Here is a 24,430-nt window from a genome sequence, read left to right on the forward strand (position 1 = left end):
GATATTAGATAGAGGCCTGGTAGTGAATGGCTTGTTATGCACAGTGTTGGCAGTCCAGCCACACTGGATCTACCCCATCTGCCCTGCGTGAGCAGTAACAACAGATACAGAGTGTGAGAGAGATGAAAGAGTGTAGTGTGTGTGTTTGATGTGTGGGAGATGGTGGCTCTGTTAAACTCATGTGTGTTGTGTTGTGTTTGCTGTGTGCAGCCCTCAAGAGCCCGGCGGCCTTTCATGAGCAGATCCGGAGCCTGGAGAGAGCCAGGGTAAGAACAAGGCACTTTTTTTCTCCAGCGTCGGCCATGCCTGCGCCCTTATCTCCACTAAAGCCACTTAGGTCTTTCAGTATGATACGAATCGTATGGACCACTCGCATCTTGAAGGAGCCTGAGCCCTTATTATTCTGTGTAAATGTGGTTCCAATTGACTAAACACTCTCCACCCTTTTTATATGTAGATTTTGAGGGATTTTGGTGTGGAATTAAGAAGAGTTTAAGCAGTTTTACAGTCTACTACTTCTTATAATATATATATACATTTGAAATGTATTTGAACAGCTGAATGTGGCTGAATGCAGTTTGGAACTGTAAAAAAGGCATTCTTTAATCCCACACGGTGCTCAAAGTCATGCTGAGATGGCACTATATGACACAGTGTTGACTGTACAAGTAAAACATTCAAGCATTAGGTCATCTTACACTGCTGTTTTTCATTTCTTTAGTGTGAAAGATAATTAAATTATTTGTATAGATATCGTAGTGTTTTTATATTTATAGTGTAACATATAGTGACAAATAACATATAGTTACTGTCCAGTGAAAAACATGAAGACATGAAAATCCAAAACAGTAACTTTACTGGAGAGATAAAGCCTTCTTAACTATTAATGAAAGTCAATGTAAAAAAAATGTTTTTCAGGTAATTTTTGAGAATTACTATTGTTCCGTTCTTTAGGAAATTTTGGCCCAGTGTAATTGACAGTTTGTGTGTTCAAACCTAATATCAACAAAAATGGAGATACTTGTTTTTCATTGGACAGCAATGATATACTCTTTTACGTATCTTACCCAACAGCATTAAATTACATTGTAACAGTACTTTATTTTGGTATATCTAGTATACAGCTCTGGAAAAAATAAGAGACCACTCAAAAATGATGAGTTTCTTTGATTTTACCAAATTGAAAACCTCTGGAATATAATCAAGAGGAAGATGGATGATCACAAACCATCAAACCAAGCTGAACTAATAAAGTTATCCAAAAGCAGTGTGTAAGACTAGTGGAGGAGAACATGCCTAGATGCATGAAAACTGATTAAAAACCCGGGTTATTCCACCAAATTTTGATTTCTGAACTCTTAAACCTTTATGAATATGAATGTTATTTCAGCCATTTCTCATTTTTTGCAAATAAATGCTCTTAATGACAATATTGTTATTTAGAACTTAGGAGAAATGTTGTCCGTAGTTTATAAAATAAAACAACAATGTTCATTTTACTTAAACATATACTGATTCAGAAACTGAAGTGGTCTCTTCATTTTTCCAGAACTGTGTGTTTATATTAATCTAAGTATAAAACCTAAAGCTAGAGCTTTATTGTTACAGAGATTTAGCTTGCTAATTGCTTTTTTGTTCTCCATAGACTGAGAATTTCCTGAAGCACAAGATACGAAGTCGGCCCGAACGGGCTGAGCTGGTCCGCATGCACATCTTACAAGGTAGGCCCTTGTTCTGGCGGGTCCTAGAAATAAGTTGCTCGTTGATGTAATCTGACATGCAAAACATTGGGTGTATGTAAACTGATCATGAGTTACATAGCTTTGAAACGCCCACACGTATTTAAGTTGTTAGGTGTTATCTTGTGAGTTAGGCTGAACACTAGCCGACGTTCATAATCTTTTTTTTTTTTTTTTTTTTTTTTTGCAAGGTCTGAGATAGTGGGTACAAGATTTCCCGGCATTTAACTAAAACATTGCAAAAGTTATGGGATGCAATGATAACATTTGGCATGTCTGTGTATAAATAATAAGTGTGTGACTGTCTAAATCTACAAATTCTTAGATTTGTTTTTATAAGTGTAACTGCCAGTATAATTACAGCAGTTGTCTGTGGATTGGTTTGGAGTTTTCAATAACTATGGTTGATGACTGTTTGTTTATGGTGTTTTGACAGAGACTGCAGCAGAGCCCTCACTGCAGGCCACTCAGCTGAAGCTGAAGAGAGCCCGGCTAGCTGATGACCTCAATGAGAAAATCGCCCAGCGACCTGGTCCTATGGAGCTGGTGGAGAAAAACATCTTGCCTGTGGATTCCAGCCTCAAAGAGGCCATCATCGGTAACTATAGAGTTATTAAATAAGAGTCTGATAATATGTTAGACTGTTATGAGTATAAAAAACTAGTGTAAAAATGTTTTATGTACTGTCAACATAAGTTGTGGAATAAGTGGTGATTTTTTTATATATACGGCTCTAGAAAAAATTGATGAGACCACTTCAATTTCTGAATCAGTTTCTCTGATTTTGCTATTTATAGGTAATGTTTGAGTAAAGTGAACATAGTTTTACTTTGTTCTATAAACTACAGACAACATTTCTCCCAAATTCCAAATAGAAATATTGTCATATAGATAATTTATTTGCAGAAAATGAGAAATGGCTGAAATAACAAAAAAGATGCAGAGCTTTTAAAACCTCACATATGCAAAGAAAACGAGTTAATAATTATAAAAATATTTGGTGGAATAACCCTGGTTTTTACTCACAGTTTTCATGCATCTTGGCATGTTCTCCTCCACCAGTCTTACACACTGCTTTTGGATAACTTTATGCTGCTCCTGGTGCAAAAATTCAAGCAGTTAAAATCATAGAAACTCATAGTTTTTAAGCGATCTCTTATTTTTTTCCAGAGCTGTATTTATATAAATCTGCTTGCTTTTTAAATTGAATTGCATATTAATAGGGAGGTCAGAAAGATCGGTGTACACTCACCCTGCATCCAGGGTAAATTATTCTACACTGTGAAATTTTGGACAGTAATTAAATTTGACCTCCATGCTCTCTGCTTTGTTCTGCTGTGCTGTTTGGGCAGATGGCCAGATGCAGTATCCCAAAACCCTGGACCTATTTGATGAAGACAGCGGAGATGCCTGCTCTCCAGAACAGCCGGGCAGTCAGGAGTCACATGGGTCTGCTCCTTCTCCCGGAGAGCCCAAGGCCCCTGAAGCCACCTCACCACTTTCTAATAACTTATTACAGGTGTTTAAATGTGACGAAAGATATGTCTAATATTATCTTATTAGATTTTACAAAATGAATGTATTGAAGCATTCCTGATCTTTTTTTTTTTGCAGCACTGCATTCCTGTCACGCAGGTTACAGCAGATTTCCGTAGACCTTTTACCACCAATGAACTGTCTGTGAGCCCTCCAGCACAACAGCCTCAACCAGTCCCTACTGTAGCCCCCTCAAAACCTGCTCCTACTCTCCTCAAGGTCAGTTGAAAAGAAATTGTTGCCGTGATAAATTGAAGCAGAGAATCTAAATAAAAGGGATCTGAACTACTTGCCATTATGTAATAAATTATCATAATTTCTAGGCGAAATAAGGAAAACATCTGGAATTACCTGGATGTCTTTATAGACTAATAAAATGTGATTTTTAATCACAAAATATAGATAAACCCATCTAACCAAACTTATAACAAACAGATGTAATTTTCTTTTGAGTTTTGATATTTTTTTCACTGAGCACATTGAAATTATTAATTTGTATTAATTTTCCATGCAGGCTGGAAAAATTAAGTGAACCTCTGTGACTTCTCTCATAGCTAAATGACAACAGCTGTTGCAATTAAGGCGTTAAGACTAGAAGAGTGGGTTTCTTAGGTGCTTTCCATATTAAATAATGACAAATCTGTTCTTCTCAAGAAATATATTGGTTAGTGTGAACTGTGCACAACTTTCAGAATACATAAGATGAAGCTGAAACATGCTTCAAAAGCAAGGTTATCGTGGGTCCTTAAATTTTTTTTAAATGTCTTAAAAAAATGTCTTAAAATCTGGTTAATTTAGGCCTTAAATTGTCTTACATTTACTGTAGATACTACATTTTCAAACAGTGTGACTAACATGCTAACATAGGGCACCACTTTTAAATAAATGGACAAATAAGATAATGATAAATTGACAATTTAAAGTTTTTCATTATTATTATTATTATTATTATTATTATTAGTAGTAGTAGTAGTAGTAGTAATAGTAGTAGTAGTAATAGTAGTAGCAATGGTGGTAGTAGTGTTAGTATTATAAACTACAACTTAATTGATCATTTTCTCTTTTTACCATATGTGCAGGAAGCTAAAAAAGAGCTCAATCATTATGCTTTATGGTTCCTACATAAAATTATTTCGTTGTTTAACGTAGTGCAACTTACATATGTTATCTTGGCTCTGTTCTGCATCACAATGGAACAAAATGAAAAAAAAAGATAACAAATGGCAAACATAAAATTTTGATTTTTAATTATTTTATACCAAATAAATTAGAACTACATTTTGGGTCTTACATTATATTTATTGAGGTTTTAAAAATATCTTAAAAAACATTAAATTTAACTTTTAAAATGGTACAAGAACCCTGAAAAGCACTTCTTAAAAAAAATTATAAAGTTCTGTGGACAAATTAGACTTTTTTTTATTTTTATTTTTTACAAATCACAATTCACAAGAACTATTTTTGGAAAACAAAACAATAGCAAAACCTTATCCCTACTGTAAAACTTTTTCATGGAATAAATTAGGATGTGTATCAAAACACTCAACACAAAGACAGCAATATGTGACCTCAAGTTAAAGAGACCTTGAATTATGAACCAGGACAATGACCTAAAGCAGAGAGATGGGGGGGGGGGGGGAAACGATGGAAAGATCGAAAAATAAGATGATTTGTGTTTTGGAATGGCCAAGTCCTGACCTTAACCTTGTAGAGATATTGTGGTGTGGCCTGTAAAGGGCTATTGATGAACTGAATTTGATTCCCAGGGAGTTATTGTGTGGATCTTACTTGCCGCTACATGTTATTAAATTGAATGTTAAGTTTATGTGCTTAATATAATATAATACAAGAACACTACTGTCATTTTGTGTATTATTAGTTTAGTTTAATACAGCAATCCAGTTCATTCCAAAGTGTTGGATTTATTAAATAAATGTAGCTTTTCTGAAACACGTGAATAGCCGTTACTAAAAGTTAAACCCAGTGAATGTTCTCACTGTTCGCTTTGTTGTGTTTGTCCTTCATCCTACAGCAAAGTCAACCTAAGCTTCCTGGTGATAAAAGCCGCAGTAAGAAGAGCAAAGAGGCTAAACCACGCGTCAAAAAGCTGAAGTATCATCAGTACATTCCCCCAGACCAGAAGCAGGAGCCCAGTGAAGCCCCCATGGACTCCTCATACGCCCGCTTACTGCAGCAACAGCAGCTCTTCCTGCAGCTTCAGATCCTCAGCCAGCAGCAGCAGCACTACAACTACCAGACCATTCTGCCTGCTCCACTCAAGTAAGTGTCACTGCTGCTCTTTATTATTACAGTGTGTTCATTCCTCTTCTGCTGTTGCCATGTACTTCACTGTTTGAATGCCTTGGCCTAAGCATTGGAAATAACTGGGGCGACAGGCCAGAAATGCCCCCAGAAATACCACTGCTGCTGCTATTTTTGCCTTTCAAAAAACGTATAAACCACGATGGGTCCAACATCATTTTATGAATATAATTAGTTGCTGGGCAATTTTCACAATTTGGTTGATTTAAAACAGAGTAAAACATTTTTTAATCTAAAATATCAAAAAACGCTACTAATTTCTGTAGTGTTTATCCATCTTACCTTGGTTACCGGTGCCTCCCACAGACAAACCCACGCATATTTTCTACAAAAAAAAAAAAAAAACACCCAGTGGGATAAAGCATATATATAATATATAATATATTAATATATATAATAACAAATCCTAGCGTTTCTAAAAACTGCAGCATCATCGTTCTCTGGTAAGGATCCGCTATTAAATGTGGAAATCAATAATAGTAATCTGTCCATCAAAGTTTCTTCTGTGACTCGTTTAGTGCATAATTTCTATATTTTCAGTCACAAACCCACATTCTGAAGTATAATCTAGTGTCTATCAGTATTTGAGTTTCTTTGTGGCTGTTATCAGCACATAATATGAACGCATGGGCTCGTGAAACAATGTTTTGAATCATTGATTTGACTTAACCCAAAGCGCCTGAACACCAAACACTGGTATATTTATATTGAATATAATAGAAAATTGAAATCTAATATAATAGAAAATCTGTATTTTTTTTGTTTTTTTTATATTATAATCGCCCAGCACTAAGTGTAATACTTATTTACTATTTGCTGTTCTGTTGGGATGTGATTTTATGTTTTTTGAGATCTGATCCCTTTTTTAAAAAACAAGAGGAACAATCCTTAAAAAAAAAAAAAAATCATTATTTCCGGCCACCACTTCGTAACATCTGCAATTCGATATAAACTTCAGAAAGGTCACTTTTTGCATTTTAAAGCTTTTAAAGTATGGCTGTTCCGATGTTCTTTGTCAACAGGTTGGGTTCTGTCTGCATATGAAAGCTTCCTGAGTAGGAAAATGTCTTGGAACACTAATAATGTTGTTGCCAGTGAGCCTCAGGCCCATTACCTAGTTTCCAATAACAAATCCTGTTTGGTAATCTTTATTAATGGCAGGAAGTCGATGAGATCTATTTTTTTTCTTCTCAGCTTCCTTTTCCATCTCTTTCTGAACCTATGGGAGATTTATTTTAACAACCATTTTACTTTGTCCTGCCTGACAGCGCATTGTTCACAACCTGAGTTTGTTTATTGTGCAAGACGAGCGTGGAGGAAATTGTTTCCGTCACGCTGTAACCAGATTTCCCCCTCTTTCTTCCCCTCCCCTCATCCTCTCCACTTCCTCTGCAGGCCTGTGATTGAGGGACAGAACAGCAGTGCCACAGTCGCCAGCAGCAGCAGCAACAGCCTCCCTGCCTCCATCGTGGTGTCTCTACCTACCGCTGCGCCACCAGCGCGCCCAAACAACACCCTCACTAACCGCAAGGCTGGCACGCTGCCAGCCAACCTGGAGGAGATGAAGGTGATCACCTCAGCGGGTTTAAATGTTATTAAATGGAAAGCTGAACACTGCAGTTCATTATCACAATGAATTCCTGAGCCTGGGATATTGTTTGTGCTATTGGAAATTGGGACAAAAAAGGGCATTATGTTCTCAACCAAAAACATGGTGTTCTGTAAATTCTACCTTGCAGTACTGAAAGTCTGAGCATCAGCAGATACAGATTTATGTAGAACTGGAAAATGAGCATTTACTTAAAGCTCTTTACTTAAAGGAGAATTCCATTGTAAAATGGACTTTTGTTGTAGTTAAACATGATAGTAACTAACTTTTGTTAAATAGCCCACCTAGGCACACCCGCAGCTTTCTGAGATCCAGTAATTTTGTGCTTTTTGGCCAGTACTCTTTAAATTGCTTTTTACTTCGTTATCCAGGCTCAAAGAAGCTCCACACCTCATTTTTGGAGAATCTGGAGAACCCTGACATTTAAAACGAGGCATTAATAACTTTAAAAGTGCACCAGAAGCTTATTAAAAACCACTGCATCATAATGTTCGGGCACCACCATCACTGTACTGATCATGACTTTACTTTAAGATGGAGATTACGCTATAGGTTGTAAACAGTGGTTTTTAATTTGTTAGACTCTAATTTGCGTATAATGCTGCATTATGAGCGTTTATCAGCTTTCTGTTGGCTCTTTCCCTCACTTTTTGCACTGTATACAGCAGTAGTCAGACATGCAGCACCCATGGGGGTGGGACCTTACCATCACTGCTTAAACAAAATCCTAATATTAGAGAGAACACTGCACCACCACCTAAAATAAATTAGTTATTGTTCTGTATTAATTATTGTGAGTTGTTCTCAGTTATTAACAAAACAGAAATTTAGTCGAACACCAACACAAACAGTTGAACTGAAAAATTTGTTTCACTTGCCAGATATTCTGTGCATCCCAAGTTTGAATCTTAGCAGTTTAGTTGTATCATTGTAGTCATTTAATTGTTCAAATGTAATTGCAATTTATTTCATTTAATAGGTGGCTGAGCTAAAAATGGAGCTGAAGCTGCGTGGCCTCCCAGTGTCTGGAACCAAAACTGACCTCATTGAGCGGTTAAAGCCTTTCCAGGAGAATTCCTCTCCCTGCACCATCATAAACAACAACAATAACAACACTGGACCTAATACCCAACTCTGCAACACTCCAATGGAAGTTTCCAGCACCACTACAAGCCTTTCCACTGGCCAGCTGCTTCCTGAGATCTTGAGCTCTACTCCCCCTGTGTCCCCCATCCTCTTAGAAGCACACACCAGAGAGGAGATGGCCATGGAGAGCCAGCCAGAGACCCAAGCTCAGCCAGTGTCTGCAGTTCCAGAGGAACAGGACAGGAGGCTGCACGAGAAGGAGCGTCAGATCGAGGAGCTGCTGCGCAAGCTGGAGCAGGAGCAACGGCTTGTGGAGGAGCTGAAGATGCAGCTGGAGGTGGAGAAAAGGTGTGGACAGACGGCAGCAGTCGTGGAAAGTAACGGTAACGTCAGTCAAGCTGCAACAAAAGCTCCCGTAAAGACGGAGAATGCAGTCATTCCCAACTGCAAAGTGACCTCACTTACCACTGCTGCTGTAGCAAAGCCGGAGGAAAGCCATCCCGCTCAGGTGACGGCCACTCCGCTCACGCAGTTCATTATCAGCCACCAGGGGGTGTCGCACATCATCGGGCAGCCTCAGACTCTTCTCACCACGCAGCATGGTGGCACCCAGATACTGCTGTCTCTGCCCAACAACACCACCGCCATCCAGCTCCCCAATGCAAACATTAAACTACAGGTATTCCAGCTGCTGCACAAACATTTTAACTCCAATAACTTTTTCATTCAATTAGACACTGTCACTACATTCATAATACAAGCCTTATCGCTCAGTTCTAGAAGCCTGAGTTCATATCAGTGCCCCATGTACGTTTCCAGAATCCGTCATGTCATGTAATTTATTTACAGTAACAGTAAAAAGCATGTTATTTTGGTGAAAGTTGTAACTTAGTAACTAAACAGATTCTGAAATGCACACCACAGGCATTACATCCGGGGTCCCACCTAGAATTGTATTAACACCAGTTTTCAACAATACATTTTCAAGTTTAAAAATATGTATCCTGATTTGGATAATATGATCAGAGTCTACCGCCTATCAATAAGGGCTCCCTGATACCCGCAAGTCAGTAAAAAAATTCCGGAATCTAGACTTTCTTCCTCAAACTCATGTGTGAAAGAGAAGGAGAGGGAGAGAAAGGCGTTCCCCTTGTGTGCATGATCATGAAAGGCATGCAAAACAGAGAGGGTTCTGATTGTCCTGTTCTCTGCAAAGAGTCTGTGAGTCAGCCAATCAGTTTTTAGTGTGGACGGGCAGTGTTTTTTTTTTCTTTTTTCTCTCCCCTCCTGGACGGGATTCGTTCAGTGCATCATGGTTCCCATCAAAACTCAATTTACCTCTGAATTCCCCCAAAAAATTCAGGGGCTTCCAAGTCCAGGTGTGTGGGTACCTCCCTAAAATTAATTATTGCAACTTTGGATGTCTGTGATATATAGTTTGTGCTACTCAGATTATCATCTGTGTGTGATATACTTCCAGAAAAGAGTTTGTGTGGGTTATCCTTTGACAGTAGTTTGGTGTTTGGAGGGATGACACTGCAAATTGTGTTTTTAAAATATTGCAATTAAAGGATGACTATTAAGGATGACTTAATTTCATCTTAGACAACATTATACAGTGCAGTCTGATGAATTACAGAAGCACCATGAATAAACCATCAATAACGTAAATAGTCTAACCTCTTGACAGTGAGGATACGTGAAACTTTTTTTTCTGAAGACTTGAAGATCTTATGTGTAATTTTGTAAATATTTCTGAAGGTCTTATGCAGTTAAACTGTACTTTTCTAGCAATTTTTTGAGTTTTACTCATTTCTATACCTGCACAGATTTGGGGTCTGGATGGACAACATCTTCTCTTTTGTGGACCTCATTTGTTTTAATAGTCAAATTGTTAGGCAGCTGCTTGGAGGAGCCCATGGCTAAACCTCAAACCTTGAACCAAAACTTTCTAACAATGATTGTAAACTCACCTTGCGTTCGTGTTTATGCAGATGTTATTATATAAACACTTAATTTCTGTGTGTTTCTAATATTTTTGTTTCCTGTTTTACAGCCGGTCCTTCAGGCAGCTGTCTCTCCTCAAAGCCAAGGACTGATCCAGACCACTCAGCTGCAACCGACCAAACCAGAAAGTACCTTAACACAGCAGCCAGTCAATCATAACCACAACATAGTAAAGGTTATTTGAATTTCTTCCTTTTTACATTTTTTAATTTTGAATAATAAATAGGACATTACATTTAGGTCTGATTCTGAGGGTCAGGATAGAGAATTCAGACATATTCTAGGTCATATTCTAGGAATTTGCAGTACGCTGTTCATATGATTAGTTGAATAATCAGTTCACTGCAGAAATCAGATTGTGATTGGATTATTGAATGCATGCAAATTTGTGCTCTCTATAATTATTTAATTCAGATTAGCTGTCACTAAATTTTTCAGGTAACAGGAGCCACATAAGCACCTACAGGGGTTGGACAATGAAACTGAAACACCTGTCATTTTAGTGTGGGAGGTTTCATGGCTAAATTGGAGCCTGGTGGACAATCTTCATTAATTGCACATTACACCAGTAAGAGCAGAGTGTGAAGGTTCAATTAGCAGGGTAGAAGCACAGTTTTGCTCAAAATATTGCAATGCACACAACATTATGGGTGAAATACCAGAGTTCAAAAGAGGACAAATTGTTGGCGCACGTCTTGCTGGCGCATCTGTGACCAAGACAGCAAGTCTTTGTGATGTATCAAGATCTACGGTATCCAGGGTAATGTCAGCATACCACCAAGAAGGACCAACCACATCCAACAGGATTAACTGTGGATGCAAGAGGAAGCTGTCTGAAAGGGATATTCGGGTGCTAACCCGGATTGTATTAAAAAAAAAAAACATAAAACCACGGCTGCCCAAATCACGGCAGAATTCAATGTGCACCTCAACTCTCCTGTTTCCACCAGAACTGTCCGTCGCCACAATAAATTGTTGTGGTCTAAAACCAGGCTTTTCAGTTTCATTGTCCAACCCCTGTATATTTATTTAAGATAATATAATGATTTTATGATGGTGGTTGCAAGTGTGGCATGGTCTCAGTATGCAGTTTGCGAGCTGCTAACCCACAGTCTATAATCTTCTATTACAGAGATTAAGTGTCCAGGTGGGGAGAAAGGGAGTGAATGAAAGAGCAATCAGAGCAACACTATAGTCTTATCTGGAGGCTTCAGGATCATGTAGTCTGGTCTGGCTTTAGGGAAGCCATCCATCAGTAAGATGGCAGAGAGTGTTCTTGGTCCACACAATGCTGGGTGTCTAGAGTAGCTGGCCTGAGGCGCTGTGCTAGAGTTACTCGAGTAATATCAGTACACAGATGCTGGTGCCAGCAGCGTGCTGAGTTAGTGGATCTGTGGTTCTGCCCTCAGCCCATTTTGAGCCGTGAGTAACTGGAGCCCAGGGGAAACGATAGACAGACAGTGCTGCCAGAAGGATGCGCTCCATATACAGAAGTGCATTGTCTTTTTTTTTTTTTTTTTTTTTTTCCAAGGCATTACACTTTGATTATGGAAAAGCAGGATTTTTGTCTTTTTAAAAATAATTTGGTGTTATCCAAGGCAAAAAAATCTAGTGACTTAACAGGAGAAATAAAAACTATTAATACAAGTGTTTAGAACAAAAAATATAGATCAAATATTGAATGTTATGTTATGCTTTGTCCATTCAAAATAAACGGTATACTTTTTTTATGTAAGACTTAACAGTTTCCAACAGTATTAAAAATGTGAACTGTTTATAACGTTTACAAGCTAAAAATTGGTGGAATATTGCATGTGTAAATCTTCAATCAAAATAGTCAAATTAATGTCTAAATTCTGTTAATATTGTTAATATTTGAAATGAAGGCATATACAGCTCTGAAAAAAAAAATAAGAAACCACTTAAAAAGTATGAGTTTCTGTGATTTCACCAAATTGAAAACCTCTGGAATATAATCAAGAGATGGAGGATCACAATCCATCAAACCAAGCTGAACTGCTTGAATTTTTGCACCAGGAGTGGCGTAAATTTATCTAAAAGCAGCGTGTAAGACTGGTGGAGGAGAACATGCCAAAATGCATTAAACTGTGATTAAAAAACAGGGTTATTATTTATAAATATGTTTTTGTTTTTTTGTAGAATGAGATTTAGAAAGAATTTAAAGATTTAGATCAGTCAGAGCCTTATCACTCATTTTTATTCAACACCAAAGACCGGTTGAATCCATATGAAGCTTCTGAAATTCCTCAGTTTGGGAATTGTGATGTTTGTAATCATTTACTTTCAACATCAATTGTAGTGTGTGGTTGTTGATGCTGTTCATAGTCTAATGGCTTGCTCTTACCTCTGCACAGACTCTTCCGGTGTGCAGCAGTGGCGGTTCTGGTTTTCAGCACAGTGCCATAGACAACCAGACAGGTTTGGAGATGCCACAGTGTTTTCTGAGCAGCTCACCGGAGAACACAGTCTCTGCCCATCAGGGTTCACCCATCTCCTCCTCCCTTACCAACGGCCCCCTCAAGGTAACACTCACAGAACACCTTTACTAATAGACTAATTCTGTGCAACACTACACATTTTAAATGATCATTAAGCAGCTATAAAAAAAATCTATACCCTACCACTGGCCATTCTGCCAGTCCAGGACTTCAGAAGTTCTATGTTTGGTCAGGTGGAGTGGATTAGGATTGTATCCAAGCCATCCAGTTGATTCTTAGTCTAATTTCTTGCTTGTAATTCTGTTCTTGTATACTTGTGAAACATCATCAGCTATAGCCCAAATACTGTTTGAATCAGTGGAGTTAAGTTATAAGATTTGAAGTATGTAGTTTATTTTATATATTTATTAATATAATTGCCTACATTTTTAAATTTGCCCCTATGTTTTTTTTAGAGATGTAGGACAGGACAGTACCAATCAGGATGTACACTTGTCAAGTCTTGTACTTGCTGCACTTTGTTTTTCCATCTGAAGTTGACCACTTCACCAGGAACATGAAACAAAAATGCCTTACAAATTGTTTAATAACTTTGCAACAATTTGATGTAGAGATTGACTGTTAATTCCATTTCACCACAGAGTTTAGCTGTGAAATTACATTATTGTTTATCTACTGTTGGGTTTCACCAGACGGCGGTGAATTTGATTTGGATACTTGTCTAGCATGTTAAACATTAAGTAATTACTTTAATTAGAAGCTTTATCAATAATTAATTGTGATTATTTAGATCATTGGTTGGCATTTATCATAATACAAACATTTTCTAAAGCGGATAAATGGCTTATTGTTTGGATAGTTCTGTGTGCTTTTTAATCTTTTTATGAGGAAATGTTTCTTTGTCATGAGGTGGAATATATTTCAAGTGCTCACATAGACCTATATAAAATCCTCAATGGTCACTTATAATACAAGTGTCTGTGTGCTATTATAACATGTAAAAATAGGCTCAGGGTCAAGAGTCAAGTAGAAACAATGAGTAAAATATCATGTAATTCTAAATTTTTGAATGCTAATGAATGTCAGTGATCTGCAATGTTAGGTTGTTAAATTGTGTGTTATTTTTAATCTGTATGGATCTGTATCAGTCCCCCTCTCAGGCCCCACCTGCCTTCATCCTGCAGTCTCCAGCATTCACTCAGGCTCCCAAGAGCCGAGAGCCCCCAACCTACGAGGATGCCGTCAAACAGACCCGCGGCCTGCAGGGGCCCGCTATCTCACAGGTCACACTTCTCACTTAAACACACACACATAAACATGCACATACACTCACACACATTTTTATCTTGCAGCTTCCTTCTGCTGTATTTTTATTTTTTCAAATTCACTGAATAATGAGATCAGCAGTTGATTGTTGGGTTTGTTGGGTTTCAGGTTCCTGTTGCAACCAGTCAGCAGATGGATGACCTGTTTGATATCCTCATTGAAAGTGGAGGTAAATAGGCAAAAAAAACATACAAACACCTACAGAGAGTGTTTTGTTCCAATACTTCTAATACTTTTTGATTTCCCATCACCTCTAACCACCACCATTAAATCTAGGTCCGCAAAAGTCACTGCTTGTGGTGTACAACATCATTCACTGATGTTGAAAATTTGTGTAACCGAATTTAAATATTTGTCCACATTTTTAAAGGTTTACTAAGATTAAATAAAAAGAAAAACTGACTTATTTTATTATTTGTTAGTTGTATTATATATCTAGCTACAGCTCTGTTGAAAAAATAAGAGACCACCTAAAAAATAATTTGTTTCTTTGATTTTGCCAAATTGAAAAAGAGGAAGATGGATGATCACAAACCATCAAACCAAGCTAAACTACTTGAATTTTTGTACCAGGAGTGGCATAAAGTTATCCAAAAGCAGTGTGTAAGACTGGTGGAGGAGAACATGCTAAGATGCATAAAAAGTGTAATTAAAAAACAGCAAATTCCACCAAATATTGATTTCTGAACTCTTAAAACCATGAATGTGAAAATGAACTTGTTTTCTTTGCATTATTTGAGGTCTGAAAGCTCTGCATCTTTTTTCACATTTCACGTCTTCTGCTAATAGATCCTCTAAATTAAATTTTTTTGGGGGGGGAATTTTAGAGAAATGTATTGCTTAGTTTATAGAATAAAACAACAATGTTCATTTTACTCGAACATATACGTATAGATAGCAAAATCAGAGAAACTGATTCAGAAACTGAAGTGGTCTATTAATTTTTTTCCAGACCTGTATATAGAGGATTATCACTATTATTACATTAGCTTTGTAGCTACAGTGCAAAATGTAAAAAAGCAAACTTCTTAACCAAATATACCCTAGCTAGTTTACTATACTTCTACACTTGGAGAAAATTTCATTCATGTATAACAGAGTTTCTGAATTTATCTGACCCTGTCTCTGCAGAGATCACACCTTTCAGTCAGCCGGAGTCCTCCCTGCCTAAGATGATGCCAGTCACTGCCAACATCACCACCTTACCCGTCAACACCGCACTGTCTCGCCCGCCTGCACAGGTACAGATGGCGCCCCCACCGGCACTGCTGGTGGACCCCATGCCTAACCTGGCCTCTCTGGCCTCGGATAACCAACTAGAGGCGCTGCTGGAGGGCGCTCTGGTAGGAGTTCCTGACGTGGAGCAAAGGACGCTGGGTATTCTAGAGGAGCTGCACAGTCAGCTTTTAGATCAACCACATTCTCCCATGGACACGACCGAGCTGGGCTTCGGCGACCCTCCACCCTCCACTTCCTCCTCTTCCTTTAGCCTGCAGGACACAGGCCTGGACAATATGGAGTGGCTGGACCTGACCATGCCCGGACCTATCGGGCCAGTGAACCCGCTGGGCATCGCTTCAGATTTCCTAGACACACATGACCTGCAGTTGCACTGGGACTAAAAGTGTTGGTGCTGTTCTCATTTTGTGCACTTTCTTTCTTTCGCTCTCTTACTCTCTCACTCTCTCCCTCTTTCTCTCTCCCTCTCTCTCTCCCTCTCTCTCTCTCTCTCTCTCTCTCTCTTCACACACAAATACACAAACCTTTCCTATTAGGAGGAGGAAGGGACGATTTGTTAATAGCCATGAAATTTGAAAGTGTGCGAGTGTGTGTATGTGTGTGAGTGTGTGTGTGAGAGGGTGTTTTAATTTTAAAACTGTACAGGGCTATGTGAAGCACTAGGGCTGTACCAGCAGCATGACACCATCATAGTAGCATGCCAGACATATTGTTGGGCACATCACTGCCATAACCACATATTCCAGTTGAAAGGAATATTCTAGGGATCCTCTGATACAGACTAAAAGTAGCTAATATAAACATTTCACAGTTAAGAGTGGCCCCTTTGCCAGAGCACTGTTAGATGGAGAGTAAAGCCAAGGTCAAACTGGACATTTGTTGTTTGCATCTCCTTGCATAATGAACTGGATCACAAACCTGGTCTCCAAAAATTCTCTGTTGTGGTGCTTTTTAGCGTGCTAAGGCTATAAACACTGTAAAACATAGTAAAGTAGTATTTATAAACTGAAAACTTCATTCTGCACACTCAGTCAAAGCAAAACAGTGTGGAACAGCTGAGGTTGAATCTCTATGTGGAGCTGTGCTTAGCTTAAGGCTAACTGAGCAGTTATCAGGCAAATTATGTCATTATTATGTTATATATATAAAGTACAGTACTATAAAGCTGTATCAGACATGATTGGTAACAGATATTTTTTTTTCTTCTTTCAGTTGTTTCAGTTAACTGAATATATTTTTCAATAACTTGAAATGCTAATAGAATGGTAGCCAACTTACTTTTACTACAAACAATAACAGATAAAAGTGAGATAATTATACCAGTATACTGTAAGGACAGTTGTACCTGTATCACTGACATTAGTCAAAACATTGCTTTTATTGCTTTTTATTTTAAGTTAACTTATACCGGTAACTTATTTATTCAGCTCTGATCAGCAGAGGAGCTAACTTGGTGACTAGCATGCTACCTAGCTAACTCAGTTACCACAGACACTAACAGAGAACAGTGAGAGAACACTTTACAATGTGTCACACATTTGAGTTTTAGTATAAAAGTTTGATACAAAGTATGATATTTGAAGGAATAGGTGGGTTGTGTTTTTAGCTTCTCTAAGTTCAGAAGCTAATTAGCGATTAGCATGCTAGCTAACTTTTATACAGTAAACAGTTAAATCACAAAAAAATGATAACACACTGTCCTGACTAATCTACGTGAATTGAATGGGTCTTAAGTGGTTTATTTAGAGCCAGGGGTTAGAAACGGTTGTGTTTATCCACGGCTAACATTAGCATTTCCTCTTTTGGAAATAGGCTGCTTCATCAGACGTCAGTGCAGCCAGTGCTGGAACAGTATAGTGTGTCAAAATTCACTTCAATTAACGTACCTCAAATTTCTTCACCTACAGCAGAGAATTATATATAAAAAAAATATATATATATATAATATAAAATACACACAAAAGGTTAGTGACCAAAGCTTACAGCTAATATAAGGCCTTAGTTCTGTAATCATAAAAATAACAAACCATCTTCTCGTCAACTGTTAGCTAACCAGTAAGACAACTAATTAGAACTCAGACAAGTGTATGTGAGGCTAAGTGATATAAAGTTTGTAGGCCTAGTAAGGCTTTTAAAAAAGAAAAAATAATAATTTAACAAAGATTGTACATATGTTTCATATGTAACTTTTAGGAATAGATCAGTATTGGAATTGTGGGCTAATTCCAGTTTGAATTGCATTATTGCTAATATGCTTTTCATATCTAGTAACCGTCTATTTCCACACATTTTTATATAATCTTTGTCTCTGGTTATGGCAGTGGTATGATCCATCAGTGGTCAGGCATCCAAACACCAAGGTCTCCTCAGCAGCCCTGTTCAGCTCTCTGCTCTATGTAAACAAAAATCACGGTTTTAATAACGGGTGGATGATGCTAGTGATGCTGTTCTCTGCTGTTCTGCCGTTCTGAGCTATGGTTTTTTGTTGTTGGTCATAAATAATCCAGGCTGATGGCCTGTTGTGGCGTTATGAAAACGAAGGACCTTCGTTGAGCCGCTTCCAGCTGAGCCCAAGCTGGGTTTTTTTTTTTTCTGTGCCATTCAGAGAGAAGGGAACTGATTCTAAACAGCGTAAGTGTGCTGTACCGCTGTGTTCTTAGTCATTGTGCCATTGACTCAGCGCTGTTTTGGGCACGGCCTAAAAATACCAACACAGCCAATGTTGAACTACAACTGTCCAGAGACAAAAAGGACCCGCTCTAATTCCAGACATCTCGGTTTTACGGTTGATAGTAATGAATTTGATTGCTTTGTTTGCACAGGATTGTTGAATATTTGGAGCACTGACACTATTTTTTTGTCTTTTTTTAGTTTTAAGAAAGAATTCATAATTAATTGTATTTTGCAAGTAGAAGATCTTCCAACTTTCCTATGTGAACTGTTGTGTTGTGGGATTGCCCTAATTGAATGGAATCACGTTCTCTAATAAATTTTTAATTTTGAAAACTTTTAGGCTACGTTTACACCGCAGGTGAAATTGGCCCAAACCGGATATGATTTTATAATCAATTTTAATGATTTTTTTTTATTATTACAGCTCTGGGAAAGAATTAAGAGACCACTTATATGTTTGAGTTAAATGAATATTGTTGTTTTATTCTATAAATTATGGACAACATTTCTGCCAAATTCCAAATAAAAATATATTTGTAGAAAATGAGAAAAAGCTGAAATATCAAAAAAGACGCAGAGCTTTCAGACCTCAAATAATGCAAAGAAAACAAGTTCATATTGATAAAGTTTTTAAGAGTTCAGAAATCCATATTTGGTTGAATAAACCTGGTTTTTAAGTTTTCATGCGTCTTGGCATGTTCTCCTCCACCAGTCTTACACGTGCTTTTGGATAGCTTTATACCACATCTTGACTATATTCCAGAGGTAAAATCAAAGAAACTCATTTTTAAGTGTTGTCTTATTTTTTCCAGAGCTGTATATATAAATGTTGAATTTTGGTACCACATCGGAAATGAAAATGTCAGATTCCGCATGTTTTTAATTGTTTACAAAAAAGATCAGATTTGGGACACTTTCACCTGCTGTTAAGTGAATGTAGCTTTAGCTTTTTTTTAGAAACAGACTTACTTTTGTGTATGAGGGTGTGTGTTTGTATGAGTGAGTGAGTGAGTATATTGGGTATATGAAGTCAGCAGGTATCTGTAATGGAATGCTGTCTGATAGGCCAGGCCAGTGCGCTAATATCTGCAGGGCTTATGTGTACAGTATTGTGAAAGGAGTGCCCATAGATACATTAATACTGTATGTTGGAAAATACTTTACGATGCTTTGCAGCAGAGTTGCGTCAGTGCCAAGCCGAACGTGTACATGTGTAGGTTTTTTTTTTTTTTTTTTTTTGAGGTGTGGAGCAAACCTCTGTAAGACATGGTGCTCTTCTAGCGAGCATTTTTGGATAAACTAAAACAGACGCTATTAGCAGTGACTGTTCACCCAGCTTGACTGGGCACTGAGGTATTTATAGATGTTTTTGTTTATTTACACAGGGGATGGGGACTGTGGACTCTGAGTCTGTCTGTTCTTGGATGAACTCCATGAGTCTGGGTTCTGTACAGCAGGGGGGCTCAGTCCTGGTGCTGAAGATCTACCAACTATGGACAGTTTAGCTCCAACACTAATCAAACAATGAAGGCCAGTGGAGGAAAAATATTGTATCACAATGTTTAAAGGCATTATCATGATTAGGGCTGCACGATATTGAAAAAAAAAATCTTTTTTCGACTATCTATATATATATATATATATATATATATATATATATATATATATATATATATATATATATATATCGAGATACTAAACAATGCAGGGCCCGTAACATCCCAAGCCCTGCCCCCACCCGCACGCTGTCTGGCGTCTTGACCAATCAAGAGCTGAGTCGGCGCAGAGCACTCAAAGCCCTAAGAAAAAAGCAAAACAACAGGGTCGGCCCTCTAATCAGGCATTTGGCTGTTTAAAAGGTAAATAAAAGCGTTTTTCTGGGATGAAAAGCGTGAATTCAGCTGTAACTGTAAAAAACTTCACTGAATTAGCTTTCGACATGTGCGTTTACCATGTGGATGCAGACCATGCAGTTACCTCATGTTTACTCCTTTCCCCTCCTCACACTCGCTTACCCCCTCACACTTCTCACGCAGGCAGTAGCAGCCTGTCACTCACACAGACACAGAGACAGCGCTGTGTATCTACTTCTTGTGTCAAGAATGAAAATATTGCAACATGACGTATTTGATTTAATTCCCTTAAGTGACATCACACAACCTGCGCTGTGACTACTGCGCATGCGCACATCACAATGACTATGCTTTAAACAATATATCGGGCAGCCCTAATCAAGATACACAATAGCATAATGTTTATCATCACATTCTTTAAAATCGCAATCCACATTATGCACAGAAGGAAAGCATCTCTAAAATCAAAATAACTTTATTTGAATACAATAAAATTGTATTAAAATTGTCAGTATTGCCCAGCCCTAATTTGACATCAGATTATTAGAGCCAGCACAGACAGATACACAGTGTTCAAATGTTTGTAGACACCCCTTTTAATAAAATGCATTCAGCATTCACTTTTAAGTTCCACCCACTGCTGACACAGATGTGCAAATGCACAGACACAAATTGTCTAGTCCCTATAGAGAAATATATTGCTAATAGAATGGGACTGCGTTCCCTGAAATGGGATGAGATGAGGTGGAGATCATCCGACATCCTGACCTTACTAATTTTTTTTGTCACTAAATGCAATCAAATCTTCATTACAGATTTGGTAGCAAAGTTTCTCTGGAGAGTAGATACAGTTACTTCCACAGAGAGAGTCCCAGTACTTTTGTCCATATAGTGTATGTCTGATCTGACCTCTCCAGGGTCTTAAGATCGTCTCCATGGCCAGGATTGAGCACCCCTGCTCTGAACTATCACCATATTTATAAGGTATACAGGGTTTTTCCACCTGATCTCTATCTCCAGCATCTATGCTGTACGATTGATAATGTTGGCAGGAGTTTCGACCCATTTTCTCATGTTTAAACATGAGCAGCTGCTGCAGAAAAAAGCCTCTTTTTAAATGCATGCATGGTAACCTAGAACTTGTCCTGACATTACCCAGAGTGAACCCAGACTTTATCCTGGGAACCTGCTATTACAACATTTAGGTAAACCTCAACAGACAGTGACCTTTTTTTTTTTTTTTGCAAAGTTTTTACAGCCTATCAGATCCTCGATCCTCCCTCGATCTTCTCTGCACTTTTTTGATGATGTCTGTCTGCCCGTCTGTCTTTCTCTCTCTATCTCTGTGTCTGATCTTCTGTCTGTGCCACGTTCTTGTTTCTGTGAGCGAGAGTGTGTGTGTGTGTACGTGTCCATGTTCCACTGTTCACTGTTGATGTGTTACTGTGTTTCCTGTTGTACTGTTTTGTGCCCAGTAAAAACAAGCAAAGGAAAAAATAAAAAGCCTAGAAGAAGAGCCTAAACGGCAGGCTGAACAAACAGTGCGTACGCAATTGAAGAAACAAAGAATCTCTTTGTCCGCATGAAATTGTAAATGATTCTTAAATTAGCTTGATATTCGTCAACTTTCAAATTGTATTTTTTTATTTTTTTTGTATTGCTTGATTTGAATTTAATCACGAGTCATCAAAAGCGAATAACCAGGTTAATCTCCGAGACCAAGCTCTGGTTATTTGGGTCACAGGCATGCCATGTGACCTCACTTTGGAACGCTAGCTACCACATTGTTATATCAAAAGAAAAAAAACAGAGCTGCTATCATGACATCTCGAGCTGATGAGTGGACTTGATATTAACCTCAGTGTTCTTGTACAGAAAAGAGGCAATAACACCTGACTGGCTTTATAGGCCTGTCTGTACAGTTGTGAGAAACTACCATAGTAAGGGCATGTTTGATCCAAAGGGAATTTGCTCTATTTGTTTGTAATTGTTTTTGTTGTTTTTGAATACAGGATGTTCTAGCACTTTTTTTTGCTAAAATGATGACTTTTTTTTCATCATGCTAAAACAATCATTTCGTATCTGAGCACCTTCACAGATATTAAAGTTTTATAGCAGAGGGAATTTATTGGCTTTTAGCACAGTTGTTTGTTTGTGTTTTTTTGTCGTTTTTATTTCAATAAGGAACTTAACATGGCTAGGGCTGTGGTCCTCTTTTGCTTTTAAGGCTTCGTACTGTTCCTCCTGCAAGTTGACCAAGTCTCAAAATGATGGCCTCTCAAACGACTTGCCAAATACAAGTCTTAGATCGTAGGTGTAGGTCAGCACTCATTACTCATGGAATGGATTCAGTAAATTCAGCAAATTCAACAAATTTAATGTAATTTGTTGATCCCTGGTAGTTGATCTGTTGGCATGATTGATCTGTTCTACCGTTGGTAACAAAGCAAACATCTGAAGATCTCATTCAGAGCTCTTCTCTTGGTGATGTGTTGCCATATTTCCACCATTGATGAGCTGCTTTTCTTTAGATTAGGAATAAGAAAGTCTTTATATCTTTCTGGATGGCTATCATATACAGCTACAGGAAAAAATTAAGAGATCCCTTCAGTCTCTCTTATTTAGCTATTTATAGGTTTATGTTTGAGTAAAATAAACTTTGTTGTTTTATTCTATAAACTTTGGGACAACATTTCTCCCAAATTCCATATAAAAATATTGTCATTTAGAGCATTTATTTGCAGAAAATGAGAAACGGCTGAAATAACAAAAAAGATGCAGAGCTTTCAGACCTCAAGTTTTTACATTTTTAATCACAGTTTTCATGCATCTTGGCATGTTCTCCTCCACCAGTTTTACACACTGCTTTTGGATAACTTTATGCCACTCCTGGTGCAAAAAAAATCAAGCAGTTCAGCTTGGTTTGATGGCTTGTGATCATCCAACTTCCTCTTGATTATATTCCAGAGGTTTTTAATTTAGTAATTTAGTTAATTAAAGAACCTCATAATTTTTAAGTGCTCTCTAATTTTTTTCCCATAGCTGTATATTCCTGTCTGATGGTTAAGACTTTGACTGAAGAGGCGGTTTTGTAAAAGAGTTAGCAAAGAGGCCAAATCGATAATGAATACAATGCCATTTGACATAGCTGGTTTACAAAATGTTGGATGGTTATGGTTTTTGGAGTGAACTGCGAGGTAGGGTGAGTTTCAAAGCCTTTAGCTTTGAATTGGTGACTATTTTAGATTAAATTTCAGTTTGGAAGAACATAAGGAGCTTATGGAGAGCAAAGCAATAACTTCTTATTCTAATAATCTGATCTACAGTACTGTAATTTATGCAGTAAGTGGTAAATCCCAGTGTATTGCCTTGGTCTTACAAAGTTGCAGTTTGCTTTAAAAGCTCACTCGTTTGCAAGATCAGCATTTAGACTTGCTGTGTTGGATTTACCTGAATTAGGCAGCTGGATTAGGCTGATCACCTCTTTTCCACTCTTTTTATCCAGAACAGTGCAGACTCTCCATTTCTCCTTTTCGTTAAGTGGTCTTGTGGAGCCAACTCCAACCCACCATCCAGTGCTATAGTGATTCCTTTTCGTTTTTTTCCTTTTTTTTGTTGTTGTTGGTTCCAATGGTTGTTCATTCTCATGTAACCATATTCAGCTGTTTCCCATTTTCTACTGCTGGACTTTTAATTTGAAGTGGAATATTTTTTATCAACATTGTTTAATGTGTAAAGTATCAGTGGTGACTAAGACTGGGTGAGAATCCTGTTGACTGCCACTTCTCTCTACGTCCTCCGTGCGGAGGAGCAATCATCATTTGTATGCCATACATTTTGCACATTGTGTACATATATTTGAATGGACGTAATACATATTTTTATACATGTTTAGCGCATCCATGAGCTCTATTTTGTGAATAGTTTTAAAGATCTAAGTATACATACGCCGATGTTAATGTGTCTTGTTCACTTCGCTGTATTGTGAACATTATGTTGTAGATGATGTTTCAGAATCTCTTAAATATACCAAGGAATGAAGTACAAGATTTCAAAAAAAAAGTCTGCAGTTTTTTTATTATTGTTTGTATTACAACACATGTATTATACATTTCTATTTACAGCCCAGACAGTGAAACAGTGCAAAGTACATTCTGCAACTGTTTAAAACAACAGAATAGAACGGGATACATATACATAACATACACGTCTGTCTTGTTGACCTGGTTCATGCGCAGCACGTTTGGTCATAAAACTCATTTGCATAAAGGCTGCACATACTGTTATTATGCATTGCTCTTTTATTAACCAGCTCCTTTGCTATCTCATTTGCTTTGACTAGAACCTGCATATAATTTCTAATATTTGGCTGAGTATACTTATGTAACACTGTACTCAGGCTTTAAAAGCATAACCACCGATACTCTTTATTTTAAAACAATTCAAATTAGATCCAGACTCCGAATTAATTCATGTCAAAGTCATGTATTAGCAGTATGCAACTTGATCATGAAGTGTTACCTCCAGAAATGGCTTGGGAGCGTATGCATATACATATATATATATATATATATATATATA

The 24,430-nt window shown here is 37.7% G+C and overlaps 1 protein-coding gene across 3 annotated transcripts in view; it reads left to right on the forward strand.

Moving 5' to 3' along the window:
* Positions 1-23,881, forward strand: part of mrtfba (myocardin related transcription factor Ba) — a 43,378-nt gene extending 19,497 nt beyond the window's left edge. For all 3 annotated transcript variants that reach the window (XM_049464875.1, XM_049464876.1, XM_049464877.1), the window contains 13 exons: positions 211-266; positions 1,646-1,721; positions 2,176-2,337; positions 3,092-3,258; positions 3,354-3,494; positions 5,308-5,555; positions 6,993-7,164; positions 8,186-8,971; positions 10,349-10,474; positions 12,675-12,842; positions 13,907-14,041; positions 14,193-14,253; positions 15,216-23,881. In XM_049464875.1, the coding sequence (XP_049320832.1) occupies positions 211-266; positions 1,646-1,721; positions 2,176-2,337; positions 3,092-3,258; positions 3,354-3,494; positions 5,308-5,555; positions 6,993-7,164; positions 8,186-8,971; positions 10,349-10,474; positions 12,675-12,842; positions 13,907-14,041; positions 14,193-14,253; positions 15,216-15,706 (2,789 nt within the window). In that variant the 3' untranslated portion in view covers positions 15,707-23,881. The remainder of the gene's footprint in view (positions 1-210; positions 267-1,645; positions 1,722-2,175; positions 2,338-3,091; positions 3,259-3,353; positions 3,495-5,307; positions 5,556-6,992; positions 7,165-8,185; positions 8,972-10,348; positions 10,475-12,674; positions 12,843-13,906; positions 14,042-14,192; positions 14,254-15,215) is intronic.
* The last annotated feature ends 549 nt before the right edge of the window (positions 23,882-24,430 follow it).

This window comes from Astyanax mexicanus, chromosome 15, assembly GCF_023375975.1.
Source record: "Astyanax mexicanus isolate ESR-SI-001 chromosome 15, AstMex3_surface, whole genome shotgun sequence".
In the NCBI taxonomy this organism is placed as follows: Eukaryota; Metazoa; Chordata; class Actinopteri; order Characiformes; family Acestrorhamphidae; genus Astyanax; species Astyanax mexicanus.